The sequence below is a fragment of the Stenella coeruleoalba genome (genome assembly GCF_951394435.1).
Source record: "Stenella coeruleoalba genome assembly, chromosome: 17".
Taxonomy (NCBI): domain Eukaryota; kingdom Metazoa; phylum Chordata; class Mammalia; order Artiodactyla; family Delphinidae; genus Stenella; species Stenella coeruleoalba.
Genome location: NC_137163.1, coordinates 73,000,220 through 73,016,906, shown reverse-complemented (window position 1 = coordinate 73,016,906; position 16,687 = coordinate 73,000,220). Strand labels below are relative to the sequence as shown.

Genomic DNA, 16,687 nt, shown 5'->3' with positions numbered 1-16,687 from the left:
TGGGGAATCACCGACAAATGGTACAAAGAAAAGCAGCAGAGGCGCTTTGTGTTTTAGAATGGTCTCCACTATGATCCAGGTAGTCCAGTGAAGAAGGCGAGCCTAGCGGGAGAAGGATGGGCACGGAGAGGAGAATGGGGCCGGAGGAGAGGCAGGTCTTAGCCACCGGTGGGCTGTGGCCAGTGAGGGTGAGGGGGAAACAAGAGTGGGTGACCGGGAATCATGGCGACTTTAACCAAGGTGGGAGGGCAAGGCTGTTGGCAGAGGAGAGTGATTCTGGTTTTCGGCTGACCCTGTGGTGCTGGGGCAACATCCAGGCTCAGCGCACTGAGCATCCGGGCCTGCTGGACTGTGTCACGTGGAGACTGGAGTCCTGGGGACGCCCAGACCTGGGGGAAACCACAGAGGAAGGAGGAGGGTCAGGAAAGGGCAGATGAGGGAAGAATGGTCAGAAACAAGGTACAAGAGGGAGTAATTATGTGGAAGCAAGGAGGTTTTCCCCCTCCAAGTTTGAGTTTTGAAAATTTTTGAATCTACAGAAAACTTCAAGGATTAATGCAATGAATACTTCTTTATCCTTTACCTGAAATCACCAGTTAACATTTTGTCATATTTGCGTTAATCTGTTGCTGCCCCAGCCCTTTTGATGGAAGCAAGGGAGGTAGCCATGGAGAAACTTGGGTGAAGAGCTCTGAGGACAGAGACAGCCTGTGCAAAGGTCCTGAGGTGGAAGGGCTTTTGGCCTTTGTTGTTTGACAATAAGCAAGTGGTCAAAACAGTTGGAGTGGAAGGCCTCAATTTTTTGTTTTTGGTAGGATAATGCTGTTTATTAAAAATATATTCAGGGAGAAGGAAGTCAGTGCAGTTATGCAATTTTACATACACATCTGTAGTTTGAGGCCAGGGTGGGGCTGGGGGAGGATTGTAGGAGAGATTGTAGGAGATAAGGTTAGGGAGGTGGCCAGAGTCCATGTCATTTGAGGCCTTGTAGGCCATGCTGAGGACTTTTTTTTTTTTTTTTTTTTTGCAGTACGCGGGCCTCTCACTGTTGTGGCCTCTCCTGTTGCGGAGCACAGGCTCCGGACGTGCAGGCTCAGGACTTTTGATTTTACCGTGAATGAAATGAGAAGGTACTAGAGGTTTTGAATAGAGGTGTGACATGGTCTGATTTACATGTTTGAAGGATCACTCGGCCTGTGTAGCACACAGACTGGGGCTGAGGGCAGACCTGGGAATCAGGGGTCAGCTATCGAGGCTGTGGCAGTGGTCCAGGCAGGCCTCCTGGTGTGTGGAGAGGGCATCAGAGGCCATTTCCTGTCTGCTGAAGACGGAGCCAACAGGACTCCCATAGTGGATTGAAAGCGTTAGGTGAGACCAAGTGGAGAGTGGGGGTGACTCCACGCATCTGGCTACTGCTGCTGGCGGAGTGACAGTTCATGGGGCTGGAGTTTGGTAGAGAAATCAAGAGTTTGGTTTGGAATTCATTAAGTGTGAGATGCCTCTTGGGGCGTGCAGGTTGCCGTGTCAGGTAGACAGTCGCATAGGGAAGCATGGAGCTCAGGGGAGGGGTCTGGGCTCTGGGAGGGACCCTGGGAGCCATCAGCCGTGGGTGGGCAGTATTTAGAGCAGTGGCACCCCCGGAGGGAGGAAGCGTAGATCTGAGATCCAAAGGTGAAGGCGCAGAGCACCTCGGGGGAGGTAGCGGAGAGGTTGAGGTCGGAGCGGGCAGGGCTGTGTCAGCTCCTGCGGGCGGAGGGCCAGGAGCAGCGAGGGGGGAGGGGCCTGGGGTCCCCGCAAGGGGGAGGGCCGGCCGCCCTGGTGGAGTGTGAGTGTGAACTCTGTCTACCGGGAGGAAGGCCGCAAACGCTCACTCTGTGGAGGATTCTGTTCTAAAGGAGTGCAGAGACAGGTGACCAGCTGCAGGAGGATGTGGGCTCAGGAAAGGCCCCGTTGGTCGCTGAGAATCCGAGCGAGGGGCGGAGGGGGTCGAAGGTGGAGAGAAATGAGGTACCTTTGGAGGCTGTCGCTATTTACATCATCCCGAGGCCGACTTCTGTAAATGACCGTTCTTAAAGCCTGTTGCTGCCAGGCTGTCCCGTGGGGAGCCCGCGCACGGCTGCGGGGCTGGTGTTGCGTGGCCCCCGGGTGATGGGCATCTGTGCTGCTGCGGCCCACACTGAGCTGTGTCGTGAGGAATTTGGGGTCCCCAGGAATTCCCTGTGCCTGCCTGCCTGCCTGAAGTCAACCGTGCCTCGCTCCAAAAGTCTCAGCACACCTTTCAGGGCTGGGAGACGGTCCCTGTGCAGTGGCCCTCGTGTGCGCCTTCTCGGGGCCCCGGGGCTTCTGTGAGCGACGCTGCTTCCTGTCCCTCCTGCCCCACCTTCGTCCTTCCCCTTCCCTGTCACCTCCCCGTGGTTTATGTGGTGTGGATCCATGACTTCAGCGGTTCACAAACATGAACGGATTTTTATACCTAAGTAGTAGTATTTGGCGCGTCCTGCGATGTTTAATAAATATTGTGACACATTATATTGAGCAGAGACTAAACTTACTGGGAGAAAACCTTGTAGAGGTTAGGTATCGATGAAATGAGACTATGGATTATTGCAATGCAGTTATAAAAGTTCTCCTTTTTATAAATGGGAAAAGTAAATTGTATATTTTAAGATTTATATTTCTAATTCTGGTGTATCTCATTTAATTTGGGCTTTCTTTTGTAGCTTTTCAAATCAGTTTTATTTATTTTTTTGTGTTTAAGAAACTTCCTTAATAGTTCCCTCTGAAATTATCTTCACTTCCCATTTCACTTCACAAATGCTCATTTCTTTTTGGACGTGTGGGCCGGTTATTTAAGCAGGGCTGAAGCCAGATCTATCTATCTATCTATCTATTTTTGGCTGTGTTGGGTCTTCGTTGCTGCGCGCGGGCTTTCTCTAGTTGCGGCGAGCGGGGGGCTACTCTTCGTTGCGGTGCGCGGGCTTCTCATTGCAGTGGCTTCTCTTGGTGCGGAGCACGGGGTCTAGGCATGCGGGCTTCAGTAGTTGAGGCTCGCAGGGGGCTCAGTAGTTGTGGCTCGCAGGCTCTAGAGCACAGGCTCAGTAGTTGTGGTGCACAGGCTTAGTTGCTCCGCGGCATGTGGGATCTTCCCAGACCAGGGCTCGAACCCGTGTCACCTGCATCGGCAGACGGATTCTTAACCACTGCGCCACCAGGGAAGCCCTGAAGCCAGATCTTAGCAGTAGAGAATATCCAACTGTAGAGTCTTAGAGTTAGAAGGCTTTACAGATCAGCTCATCCACTTCTTCATCTTTCAGACAGGAAGTTGAGGCATCCTGAGAAGAGTGTCTTCACACTTGATTGTTAAAGCCCCCCAGAGAAAATCCCCAAAGCCAGCATAATAGCGAATGCTCTAGTCCATCCTCCTGTTCTTCCTTCAGCTGACTTACATCACAAGAGCTGCCAGGGGCTTCCCTGGTGGCGCAGGGGTTGAGAGTCCGCCTGCCGATGCAGGGGACACGGGTTCGTGCCCCGGTCTGGGAAGATCCCACATGCCGCGGAGTGGCTGGGCCCGTGGGCCATGGCTGCTGAGCCTGCGCGTCCGGAACCTGTGCTCCGCAACAGGAGAGGCCACAACAGTGAGAGGCCTGCGTACCGCAAAAAAAAAAAAAAAAAGAGCTGCCAGCACACAGAGGAACGTGCCCAGGTGAGTGCCCGGCTGACGCTGGCGTGCTGGGTATGGGTGCAGACCCACTGCAGCCGCGAGAGACCTCGACTAACGTCAGGCGCCCTGGGCCAAGGCCGCTCCGTGGCTGGCCTCATCCTTGTTGGCTGGGTCCTTCCTGGTTGGAGGTAAATCCTTTCTGCATGTTGTTTCCTGTTTGTCAGCTCTTCCTGGGGTCGGGATGGTAACAGATAGAAACAGTTGTGAGATTGTCCCCAAGATAATTTCTGTTTCTAGTTCTGATTTGCTGTAATAGAAGCAAAAGAGAAAACCTTTAGGGTTCCTGAATTAGAGAAGTGTTTAATGTTGGACTGGATGTTAGATGATTATTAAATTTTGCAACTGGAGAGTTGATCATCCTAATACTTTTGAATAACAATGTTAAACCGCCATTGAAAACCTCCGCTCCTTTGTTTGCTGATGTCCATACGTAAATATGGCTCAAACACACCATCTCATTGTGAATAAATACATTCTTATTCATCCCCCTAAATTACATTTTAAAAGGGAATATCAAAATACAAATATTTGGGCTTCCCTGGTGGCGCAGTGGTTGAGAGTCCGCCTGCCGATGCAGGGCACGCGGGTTCGTGCCCGGTCCGGGAGGATCCCACATGCCGCGGAGCGGCTGGGACCCTGAGCCATGGCTACTAAGCCTGCGCGTCAGGAGCCTGTGCTCCGCAATGGGAGAGGCCACAACAGTGAGAGGCCCGCGTACCGCAAAAAACAAAACCAAAAACAAACAAAAAATACAAATATTTATTATTTTAGGCATAAGTGATATTTTGTCAGAAGTCATTTGAAGTTACACATTTTCAAAAAAAGTGATGAATTTTAAATATAAATAAGTTAAAATAGAAACAGATTACTCAAAATATACATCATTACATAACAGCGTCTTCAAATTGTTCAAATAGTTTCAGATAGACACAGGTATCTGAGGACCACGAAGAAGGCTGCTTGAATGGAGGGTGACATTAGGCGCGGGGTAAGTCACGCAGCGGTTTAAACTGAAACAGCTTAGTTCAGAGGGCACTGCTGTTTTATCACCATATTTAAAAATCTGTTCCTCCTCTACTCCCTCAGACTGAGCTCAGGGATATAATGGATCCCATTATAGGTAAAAGGTCTGTGACTCAGCCATCGAGCTACTCAAACTCTTGGCTGTTTTAATTGCCACCATTAAAGCTTTAGTACTTTTATCTCATAAAAATAGATATCATTGATGTAAAATGTGTGCCTGTCGAAGATACATGGGTACTTCTGCCCTGATGGTTAGCTAATCATCCTTTCGTGTTTGAAGTTAGGTTTTAGGCAGACGGGAACTTGACATAGATCACAAATTTGTTCGGATTTAGTCACTTAATTAAGAAGAGAATTCATGGAGTAAGAAGGATAATATCCAGCTAGAATATCATATGAAAAGAAACTTGTTTTGGTTTGTATTTTAACTACATTTAATTGATGGAAGGACGGTGGATTTTTACCAAGCTCGTTCTTGAACCCCAGAGAATAATGATGTTTCTCTGATTCTAATGCTGCAGCTTCAGCAATTCAAGGGAAATATACTAGTCACTCTTTGGTCCCTGTTAGGCACATCTGTGTAAACTTAAATGTGGTAATTGGCGGTGTTTCTCTGCCTATCTTCTGCAAAGGGGAAAATATCAAGGTGGGAAGGAAACTCCAAGAACACAGTGGGAGCTGAATGTTAAAATGTGAAAAGCAACTTTGTTCTGGGCTTTCCCTCCAGTATGTGCCCCAGTCATGGTCATTCATTATTCATATCACCGTGCACAAACAAGATAAAATGTCTCTGGAAGAGATCTGAAATGAGTGCATCGCAAGGAAGTTTCACCTCCTCACCGCTCTGTACACACTTATTCCTCCGTAGTACAAATAATAGCAAATAATTGGTGGGGCAGTTCATTAAGTTTTCTCTTCTGCAGTTGTAATTGTGGAATTGTATTCGGTTGAGAGAAAAAAAATCTGACTGTTAAAGGGTCTCAAATCTGAACCAGTTCTAAAACTAAAACCTACCCACACAAAGCATTTGTGAGCTGATATACATAACCAGGCTTCTATTCTTGCCCAGCTGTGTAGATTCAATTATAATAATTTTCTCAGTTGCATAACATTGCTGTTTGTTTATTACTGCATTATTAGTCAGTGAATGAACCTCCCTCTTTTTGACCCCTCAGCAGTGTTTATAAAATACTTAATTGCTTTGGTATCTTCTGTTTCATGTGTAATTCCAGCTGGAAGGAGTCATGGGGACACAATCCCCTTTAAGTGTTAAACTGACTGTTTCTAAGGTGCAATAAATTTTCTGTTAAAATACATTATCAGGGACCTTTGATGTCGCTTGTAGCGCAGTTTCTTTTCCTTTTCTTCTTTGTCCCTTCCTTCCTTCCTTCCTTTCTTTCTTTTTTACTGGAAGGAAGTGATTTTCTTTTAAAATCTTCTGCCTGTGATGGTTTCAGTGCTAGTTAACTGTCTCACAGTGTCAGGCTCCAGCCTGCCTGTAACAGCTACACCCTTTATGTCATCCGGGTTCTTCCTGTCGGAGAGGGTCCCACCTCTGTCCAGCTGTTGCCTTGCACCCAGCTCTCAGTGTCATCACGTCTTCCTCCTCTTTGAAGACACTGCGGCAGGAATGGGTGAGCCGTGTGACAGCTGAGATGTGGGCTCTGCAGACAGGTGGCCTGGGTTGAGTCCTGGCTCTTACAACCAGCTTTTTGTGACTTTGGACAAATGCGTAACCTCTTTGTGAGCCTGGAACAGTGCCTGGCACAGAAGGGCTCAGTGTGACCCTCAGCAGAGCAGCATCGCAAAGGGATAAGGAAGTCCTGCTGTGCCGTCCGTCCTCCTGCGGACAGAGACATGTCTAGCATGGAAGGGGGATCCTGGGTGGAAAAAAAAGACTGGAAAAAATGCCTTTTTGAGTGGCAGCGGATTTTAAGGTATGCACTGTTTATTGCTGCATAACGAATTGCAGCAGATTTCGTGGCTTGAAACAACATTGTCTTCTTATCCCTCACATCCGGGAGTCAGGATCTGAGCGCAGCTTAGCTGGCCCCTCCGCTTGGGGTCTCTCCAGGCTACAGTCAGGTGTCAGGACTGCGTTCACATCTGGAGCCCTGGCTGGGCAGCGATCAGCTTCCGGGTCCACTGAGGTTGTGGGCAGAATTCATCCCGGGCGGCTGTGAGACTTGGGGACTCAGCTTGCGCTGCCTGTTGCCTGGGGCTGCCCTTGACCCCTGGAGGCTGCCCTTGGCTCCTGACCATGGGGGCTGCCTCCTAGCAGGCAACAGGGAGTGTCTGGCCCTCAAGGGGGGCCCACACCCTCTTCACAAGCCCCCTGATTAAGTCAGGCCCACCGACGGTAATCTCCCCTTTGAGTAACTCAGAACGAACTGACTTGGGCCCCTTAACCACACCTGCGAGACCCTCTCAGCTTTGCCATGTTCTGCTGGCTTGCAGCACAGGTGCCTCCACAGCCAGGATGCGGAGGTCATGGGGTCACCTTAGAATTCGGCCTCCTATAAGATGTGAATGTGTTTTTTTTATAGGACCAAAGTAGTCCATCATTAAGCATTTATTGCCAACTAGATTTGCTATACTCAAAGGCTCTGAATCCTGGAGAACTTGCCGAGTGTAAATTAGCTTTATCACCAAGCTCTTTATAAATGGATTTTTTTTTCCCCTGAAAGATTGTTCTATTCCCATTTCTACACAAACCCTTGGGATTGTTCAATGTTAGGTAAAAAGGCACATTTTCCTTTCAGTCTGTTGAGGTTTGACTTTTTAAATTCATAGGAATAGCATCGTAAGTTACCTTTATTTTTATTTATTTTTAATATCTTTATTGGCGTATAATTGCTTTACAATGGTGTGTTAGTTTCTGCTTTATAGTAAGTTACCTTTAACGTTGACCTTTTTTAGGCCAGTGCAAACTTGGAATAAATTGCTTCTCCAGAGCCAAACTCCATACAGTTCACCTTTCTGACTTGAGGATCAAACTTACAATTTGGGTACATCAGTGATAGCTAAAAACAATGGAAGTGTACGGTTTAAAAAAAAAAGATTGAATTGAAATGATTTTTAGTACGTAAATTTGGTCTTTGTCCTTAGTGCCTTGAATAGGATTTATTTATGTTAAAACACGTCGACCAGCCCAGAAGCCCTGCTGTCTTGTGTTTTTGCCAAGTTTTATCCCTGGTAAGCTGGGTGGCTTCACCTCTGGGTATCTGCTGCTAAAGTCCAGCCTCCAGACACTCCTTTGAGGACAGCATGGACCTTAGAGAGAACTTGAAATAAGGAAGAGAAACGCCCGCGAACTGGGATTGGTTCTCTAGACCCTCATTCCCTGCTCTTTGTGGAGTGGAGCCTATTAAGGGTAGGGCACCATATGCACCGTGGTGAAGGAAGAAAAAATGAGGGACGGGAGAGACAATACCGTTGACTCTGCTGAGGACCCTGAGCACATACATTTATCTTTTCTGTTTTTACTTCTAGCAGGCAGTGTCTGGTAAAAGACAACACTTGATGATTTACCGCCTTTAGGAACCAAGACATTCAGAGCAAGAGGGTGAAAGTATGACTGTCTCGGATTCCCCTAGCGGGCTCAGAGTTTTGGTTTGCTTATTGTAAGTCAGAGGCACCATGATGCCACAGTTGCAGGCCCTGTTTCTTCTTGGGGGGCTGCTGTTGGAGGAGAATGGGTGGGTGGCCCTGCTGCCTGCAGGGCCTGCTCCCCTGTGTGCGGTCCAGGAGGCCTAGGAAGTTACTCATCGTTCCAGCGAGTGGCTTTGAATTGTGTCGAGTTTGTGCTGGTTTTTGTTTCTCCCCTGCCCAGCGGAGTGATGCTCCTCTCGGCCCCTCGGCGTTTCCCTTCCTTCTATTAAAAGTACTGTGGGATGGGAGATTCTCAAGGTCAGGGGCTTGGTCTGATGACTCGCATACACTTTCTGGAAAACTAACACATGTTAAAATGACATTCAACTCTTGTCCAAACAATTAAGCTACTTTTCCCAGGCCCTTGTGGAGAAACATCAAAAAGACAAAAACAAAAAACAAATTTCAGAACTTTAACATCACTTCAATTCTGTGCCCTTGGGGGTGTGTGTGTGTGTGTGTGTGTGTGTGTGTGTGTGTGTGTGTGTGTGTGTGTGTGTGTGTGTGTGTGTGTGTGTGTGTGTGTGTGGCAGACAAACGTTATTTCACTGCATGGTTTTTAAGTGCAAGCCTGTTACTTGGCCTGGTGCTTTTTCTGAGAAGTAGAATTGACCTGTTACCCAACTGGAATGGTGGCCACAGAGCCGCACCCTTGGGCCAGCACCTCCTGAGCCTGGTGGCACAGACACAGTGGGCGGCGGCGAGAGTGAGGGGCGGCGGCCAGACGCCCTCTTCTCCACTGAGAGGGAGTCCACGCCACTTAGAGCTTCTCAGACACTTAGGAAGGAGGTTTGCATTGCTGGAGCCTCACCGCTGGGCTGTTCTGGTCCAGCTGACCATAGAAACACCTCAGCATGGTGTGTCACACGTTACAGAGGCCATGGGACCCTTCCTGTGGCGTAGTTCCACCCTGAAGACTGGAAGGTGGTCAGTATTCAATATGTGATGGGAAGCCATTTAACATTAAATTTAACATGACCAGTTGGTTCAGTATTCTCATTATTTTGGACTCCAGTGATTCAAAATGCATTTATAACGTAGATGCCGTCACAGTGGCTCACGTTAATTTGTAGCTGTTGAAGATTCTGTGCATATGGCAGATCTGTTGTAAGGACAGAATGTAAGCAGAAAACCAAAGGTTCAGAAATGCCTTCAGATGATTTTTAGACGAGATACTTCACAGTAATTAAAAAATTTTTTTTCAATTCTAAAATTTAATGATTCTTCTGAGGGACCCACTAAGATAAGTTATTATATTTCAAAGTTCATTTTATTTAACTTAGTAATTATCTTCACTGCATATATATTATAATGGAAACTGTACAAGTCAGAAGATTATATGATTATGCTAATATTCCTGTTTTATTCCTACATCTGAGCATAATTGAGTGAGCTGTTTCAGTGCCTTTATATAAAATTGTATTTATTCATTGAGTCATATACTATCTTCTGAACCATTTGATAACCACTGCTTTGAGGCCGGCGTGCACCGTCTCTCTCGTTCTCTCTCACACTCTCATATCCCTGCCACGGAGGTGACGGATTAACTGTATCAGTGTAATCCAGAGTGTATTTTTTTTTTTGCGGTACACGGGCCTCTCCCATTGCGGAGCACAGGCTCCGGACGCGCAGGCTCAGCGGCCATGGCTCACGGGCCCAGCTGCTCCGCGGCACGTGGGATCTTCCCGGACCGGGGCACAAACCCGTGTCCCCTGCATCGGCAGGCGGACTCTCAGCCACTGCGCCACCAGGGAAGCCCCAGAGTGTATTTTGAAGAGCATTTATATTCAGGATATTGTTGGAGAAAGAATGTCTTTTTCCTGTATGGCAACTGTGTCCTGTTCCCCCTCAGAGCGTAGTAAGGGCTTGGAGAGCTTTACAGTAAAGAAAAATGCTTAACTTTGTTTAACCCAGAATTCTCAACACTCCCGTGACCCGAGCCTTCTTTTCTTGGAACGCGTCTTAAAATCCTAAACTTAGAAAATGTTGTTCTATACTTTCTGCCTTCTCAAGTCATATGACCAACAGGCGTGATGTTGTTCATCTTTGTGTCTGTGTCCGTAAAAGTATTCACTCAGTATTTTTTTTCCTAGAAATTGTCTTTAAAAACGAGCTGAATAAAACTAACTGATAGATGAAAGGCTTGAACTTGAGGTCCTGACTCTGATACCAAATATAGTCAAGTAGAAAATATTCTAATCCTTGATTCTTTTCTTAAGATTATTTCTGTACGTATTATTTTGTATCAAAGAATCAAAGTTAAAAGTTATTTCAGTTGACCATTCAAACTAATATCTGTTCTTCTTGATCTCCTCCCCACAAAGAAGGTTTTAAAAGCCACTTGTGATGCATTTTTGTGCCTTCTGTCACCCCATCCTTGACGTGGTCTGTTGCTTGGGCTGGTCCCTTGGGGAAGGAGCCCCTGGCCAGCATGTGTCTCCCCTTCAGTCCCAGTCTGGCTGCCTTTTTCCCAAGAACCCTCCTTGGCATCAGCCTGGGTTAGGCGCTCTGTTCTCCCCCGGCAGGTACCAGGGCTGCTTGGTTTACTGTTAACGTCCTCAGCTGTCTGTTGGATGAATAAATGAATCGGGCACCGAGTATTACCGAGTGCTCTTCTTTTTATCAGTGTCACTGACAAGAAAAAGATGTGAAAGTCTCAGTGGGACTTGCTGAACATGGGCTGAATGATCTTTTGAACCCTGGTTCACTCCTTTGGCTCATATTGGAATTCCTTTTGAGAAGAGTGCGGAGGGACTGAGAACCTGTGGGATACTGGAAGAGTAAATAGAAGTGAAGAGGGCCGGTAGTAGGAATGTGTCTCCAAAGCGATTTAAAAAAAAAAAACAACCCAAAAACTGAATTGTACTTTTCAGTCTTAAATGACTACTTAATATTTGTATTTTTACAAGCCACTTAAATCCTAGCGTAGCGTTTTAAGATTGTACTTGTTGTCACGTGGGTCGTAGTTGGCCTGCCGCGTCTCCCCCAGAACCTGAGTTTCTCTGAGCTCGCAAGTGCCTGTCTCCCTTCGGCCTGATTTGTGGGGCGGGGCGTGCGTGTCTCCTGGAAGGGCCATGTTACTCTCCTCCAGTTGGTAGTATCTTCTCCTTATTATAAAGTAGTGTTTTGATTTTAGACGTGTTCGTGTCACCCAGTAAGTAGAATGTTTGCCCAGAGACGTCCTATATTACAGAATGGTGCAGCTTTGCAGAGATTGTCCATACTGGAGACGTTGCACAATGTTTGCTCATTCATGGTGCTTGACGCTGAAAGCACGTTGAGGCTTCAAGCCTATAATTAAGACAAAATATGGTTAAATAAGATAGCCTTTAAAGTCAGAAAATGCTGGGTAATGTTGGAGGGAAAACACAGTGGAGATGGATGAAAAGTGTGTTCTTACCCATTGTATTTATGTTGTTCTGACGAAGGCTCCCGAGCGTTTTGGGTCATGTTTGCTTAAAGGTAACAGAGGGGTTGGCCTCGCCTCCCCGGCCCCTCTCCTTTGGTTAAATTTACATCCTGTCTACTCTGCTGTTTTATGTGAGGGAACTTGTTTATGTGTTTGTCTAATTTATATGTTACGAAAAGTGAAGTTAAGGCTAAAAACGACTATCTTTAGTTTATGGTAATTTTTAGGACAACACGCACCTTGGATCGTTTTAATTTATTTGTTCAACTGTCCGTCATTCTGTTTCAGTTTCAGAAGTCCACGTGTAGTCCTTGTATATTCCATAATGCTCCAAAAGGCATATGGAATTATGATAGCAAATATGTCAAGCAGGAAGTTCTAAAGGGTGTATTTAAAAATACCTTTGGTATCTAACATTCTCTGCTTTTGCTCTAGTAAATGAGAGGTTTGAGGAATGCCCTATATGGTGATATCAGATGTTAATGGCATTGATTACCTGTCAGGCAGTGGGAATTGATGGGAAAATGTCCGCTGTAAAATTAAATAGCATTAGAGAAGACTGTACCATGCGCGGGGCGTTGGGAGGGGAATGGCGGGCCTGGGAGACTTTGTCAGGGTATTACTGTGAGCTCCAGGTTTTTTCCCCACATGATTAAGGCAGGCCATCTGTTCTTTGTTAAATGTTTACAAAAACAGCTTTTCTCTAAAAGATTTAAGGAGATGTGGGCCTGGTAAACACTATAATATTTCCGAGCACCTTTCCACCCTATTTCAAACAGTACCAAAACATAATTCTGCCGCGTATCAAACAGGACGACTATCTTTTTTGTATTTGGTCTTTACATTTTTTTCCTTCTTATGGAAGATTAAATTTTTAAGGGATACTAATTTATGGCTTCATGTATTACTGAAAGGAGCACCCAGAATGATTTGTGTGCTCACGTGCAGATAAATTTTCAGTCATCGGGTATCATATGTTACACGCTTTTTCTGATTCACAAATGTGGACCAGGTATCTCTCATCAGAGGCTGGCATTTGGTTACCGGAGTTAATGCCATGCAGATTAAAGAAAGGTACACATGCAGGAAAATGGTACAGATGAACTGGTTTGCAGGGCAGAAGTAGAGACACAGATGTAGAGAACAAACGTATGGACACCAAGGGGGGAAAATGGCGGGTGGTGGTGGTGGTGGTGGTGGTGGGATGAATTGGGAGATTGGGATTGACATGTATACACTGATGTATATAAAATAGATAACTACTGAGAACCTGCTGTATAAAAAAATAAATAAAATAAAATTCAAAAATTAAAAAAAAAAAGGAAAGGTACACATACCTGGAATTAATTCACCGTTCTAAGCTGTAAGCATTGTTTACTGGTAGACTTTCCTCTTTCCTTCCCTTTCCAGGAAAATGTTTTTTCTTCCATCTCCTGAGAAATAGCTTGTCCCAAATAAGTTTGACCTCTGTGTCTCTTATGAAAAGAATTGGCTTTTTCCTTTTTCCTTACATTAGGAGGTAATATGTAACAATTAATTCTACTTCAGTAACTTAGGTATAGTAAAACCGCTAAATCAGATCCCATTACTTCTCAGCGAGTATAATTTGGAGAGCTCCTTGGTTGATGTTTGTTAAGCGTGTTTGTGAGGGAAAAACTGGGGGCAGGTGAGTGGCTTTTTTCAGGATCTGGTCGGTTGTGTTACCTCTGGATGGACACTGTATCCACGTGTTCATTCTCACTCCTCTGCCCTGGCTTCTCTCCCCTCCTGTCTGTCCTTACTCTCCTTCAGCATCTTTCTCTCTCAGCTCTGACCAAGAAAGGGCAATGTGTATTTTAAGATTTTCTCATACCGTAGGATTTTGGAAGAGACTTTGGAAATCATCTAAACCAAACGCTTCATTCTGCAGATGAAGAAGAAGTGAAACGATTTTCCCCAGATTACAAAGCTCATGGCAGGGCCCGGGCTAGAATTTTCTCTCTCAGCTTACGGTTCTGGGCTCATTCCCTTACACTGGTGCAGATGGAGAACTGAATGTAGGTTTCTTCAGTAACCATAGTAGGTTTTATTGGGAACAGGAAAACCAGTTTCTTTTCTGGCAGTGATTTCTTTTTTTAAACGTTTCTTTGGGTCACTGAGCACTTTGGAAATAAAGTGAAGCCTGCGGCACCTTTCCTAGGAGGACGCCCGTGTGTGAGGTTTTAGGAGCTGGACAGAGTCAGAAGAGCACTGGATTTAGGAAACCTAGATTCAGATGTCACCTCTGTCCCCCATGGTGTGGCCTTGGGTAGCCACGTGGCCTCCTCAAATTTTATTTCTTTTCTGAAAAATGGGGGTAAATTATCACATTTTGGTGTGGGGTTCGGGTGCACAAACTCCTGCAAGCACCTTGCTTAGTGTATAACATGAAGTAGATGCTCAGTGGATGTGAGTTGTACCGGAATCTGATTTGTATCCCTTTGTGGGTGGTGAGTAGCAACTCCTGGGCGCCTCAGCAGACCTGGGCCTGGGCTTTCCTGTGGCTCCTCTTTTGGGGGTCATGTGTGAGGGGCCCAGTTCTCAGTTCTGTCACTTGCATCCGTAACTCCTTGGGTGCGTTCTTCATCTTAGCAAGTCTGTGTCTCCATGGAGCTCTCCGGGCTGGCGTGGGGATCGGATGGGGTCCGGGCGTAAAGTGCTTACTGAGCACATGCCCAGCACATGGTGAGACTGTTGCGTACACGCTCGTGGCTGTTGCTGTTTATATTACAGTTACTATTTCGTGTCTGGAGAAGCATATGAAAAAGGCAGATACAACATTTTCAAGTATTGCGTTGAAATGTAAAGGCTCATTAGATGTCATAGTTTACAGTGGAGACAGATGGTCCCCTACCCCTGCCCTGATTTGTATCATGACCACTCAGCGTCCCATCCCAGGTGTTGGTATTCTCCACCATATTTAAGACCATTTCTGGATATGGTCTTAGTGGATGCTGAAAATCTCCTGCAAGGCATGTCAAATTGACTATGTGGGGCGCTCTCTCTCTCGCTCTCTCGCTCTCTCTCGCTCTCGCTCGCTCTTTCTCGCTCTCGCTCTCTCGCTCTCGCTCTCAGTGAGATTTGGAAATGTAAAGCTTTAATAACTTAAGAAAAACATTGTCTGCATTTTCTATCAGTATGAGAAATCTAACCAACCCAGAGTCGTTAAGCTTGTATATGTGCTTTTAATTTGACATTTGAATGTCATTTAAATCAGAAATGACCTGTACTGTGTAAGATTTATGTGTTTACACTCGGATTTCAAACTTTCATGGTATCTGATTCTTACAACGCCCAGTACACTTGTTCTTTTTAAAAGCGACTTGATTATGTATCTTTAATTGGAGCTCCCGTTCCTGCATGGGGAAAATTCCACTTGAATTCCATCTGTGTGTCTTAGCTTTTGCTGCTGTTTCTGTTCTTCACCATTTCTTACATGGGTGCCGAGAACATGGAAAGTGTCTTCAGCTGAATGAGAAATTTTCTTCCACCTGAACAGAAGTTTTTACTGTATTACTAAATTACCCTCTTTATTTATTTAAAAGCTTTCCTGTTGAAGAAACCTATTTTTTTTCTGGATGAGAGAAAATGATAGGTTTACACAAATGGGTAGTTGGTTAAGTTTGCTACCTTGAGTGTAAGTTTCAGAAGCATCAGCCACTTAACTTTCAGTTCCTTTCTTCACTATGAAGAGCGATAAACTAACTTCAATTCCTATTTGTGTCTCTTAGCATTCTCCATCGGAGCCCTTTCTAGAGAAACCAGTGCCGGATATGACTCAGGTTAGTGGACCGAACGCTCAGCTAGTGAACAGTGATGATTACCTGCTGTCCGTAGAACAGCAGCCGCAGCAGAAGAAGAAGAAAAAGAAAAACAACCACATTGTTGCAGAGGATCCCAGTAAAAGTTTCGGTAAAGATGACTTCCCTGGTGGGGTTGATAACCAAGAACTAAACAGGAACTCACTGGATGGGTCCCAAGAAGAGAAAAAGAAAAAGAAAAGGCCGAAGGCAAAAAAAGATCCCAAGGAACCGAAAGAACCCAAGGAGAAGAAAGAGCCCAAGGAACCCAAGACCCCGAAAGCCCCTAAGATTCCCAAAGAGCCAAAGGAAAAGAAAGCAAAAACTGCCACGCCAAAACCCAAATCCAGCAAAAAGTCAAGGTAGGCCGTGGGCAGAAACCACCACCACCAAACACAGTAGAGACACGAGCACAGCAGTCACAGCCTGTGGAACGGGGGTGGGGACACGGGGTGGGCGCGGGACACTCTGACACGTGTCCTCATGGCTAAGCTGCTTTTTCTCGTACCCGAACTGAAAAGTTGAGGTGTTTATGCGTTCTGAGATTTAGGACTCAGTTATTATGAACTGTTGATTTGGTTGGTAGATTCTTTAGAAACGTTACTGGATAAAAACTGTTTATTATTTTAAAATCACTTTCTTGTAGTTTTGTGAAAGCCTGTCATTTAACAAACAGAACCAAGTTACCAGCAGAATCATTTGTGAGCTTAGACCACCAGCCTCATTTTCAGCGACAGTGCCAAACTGGGTAAGAAGGATTATAGAAGGCAAGGCGAGTCACTGCATTTCGCTAGGCTTTTCAGTCCCGCTTCCCAGAAGTTGAAACGGGAGAATGCATTCTCTCCACTTGGCAGGCGGAGGAAGCCTTCCAGGGGCAGCATTGGAATCCTAGTGGGCAACGTGGGAGAAATCAAATAGCAGTTACCCATTAGATATGCACTGGAGAGTAGCATGAGTTTTAGGTCCTAGGAAATAGCCGCCTCCACATCGTGCTTCCCCTCTGGTACTTCCCTACCAGCTCTCTGACCCCCCAGGAGGCATATTTATTCAGTAAGAAAAGCTGAG

At 46.0% G+C, this 16,687-nt stretch overlaps 1 protein-coding gene across 4 annotated transcripts in view; it reads left to right on the top strand.

Annotated features, from left to right (window-relative positions):
* CHD7 (chromodomain helicase DNA binding protein 7) overlaps nucleotides 1-16,687 on the top strand; it is a 178,469-nt gene that overhangs the window by 80,927 nt on the left and 80,855 nt on the right. For all 4 annotated transcript variants that reach the window (XM_079901672.1, XM_079901671.1, XM_079901669.1 and 1 more), the window contains exon 3: nucleotides 15,554-15,984. In XM_079901672.1, the coding sequence (XP_079757798.1) occupies nucleotides 15,554-15,984 (431 nt within the window). The remainder of the gene's footprint in view (nucleotides 1-15,553; nucleotides 15,985-16,687) is intronic.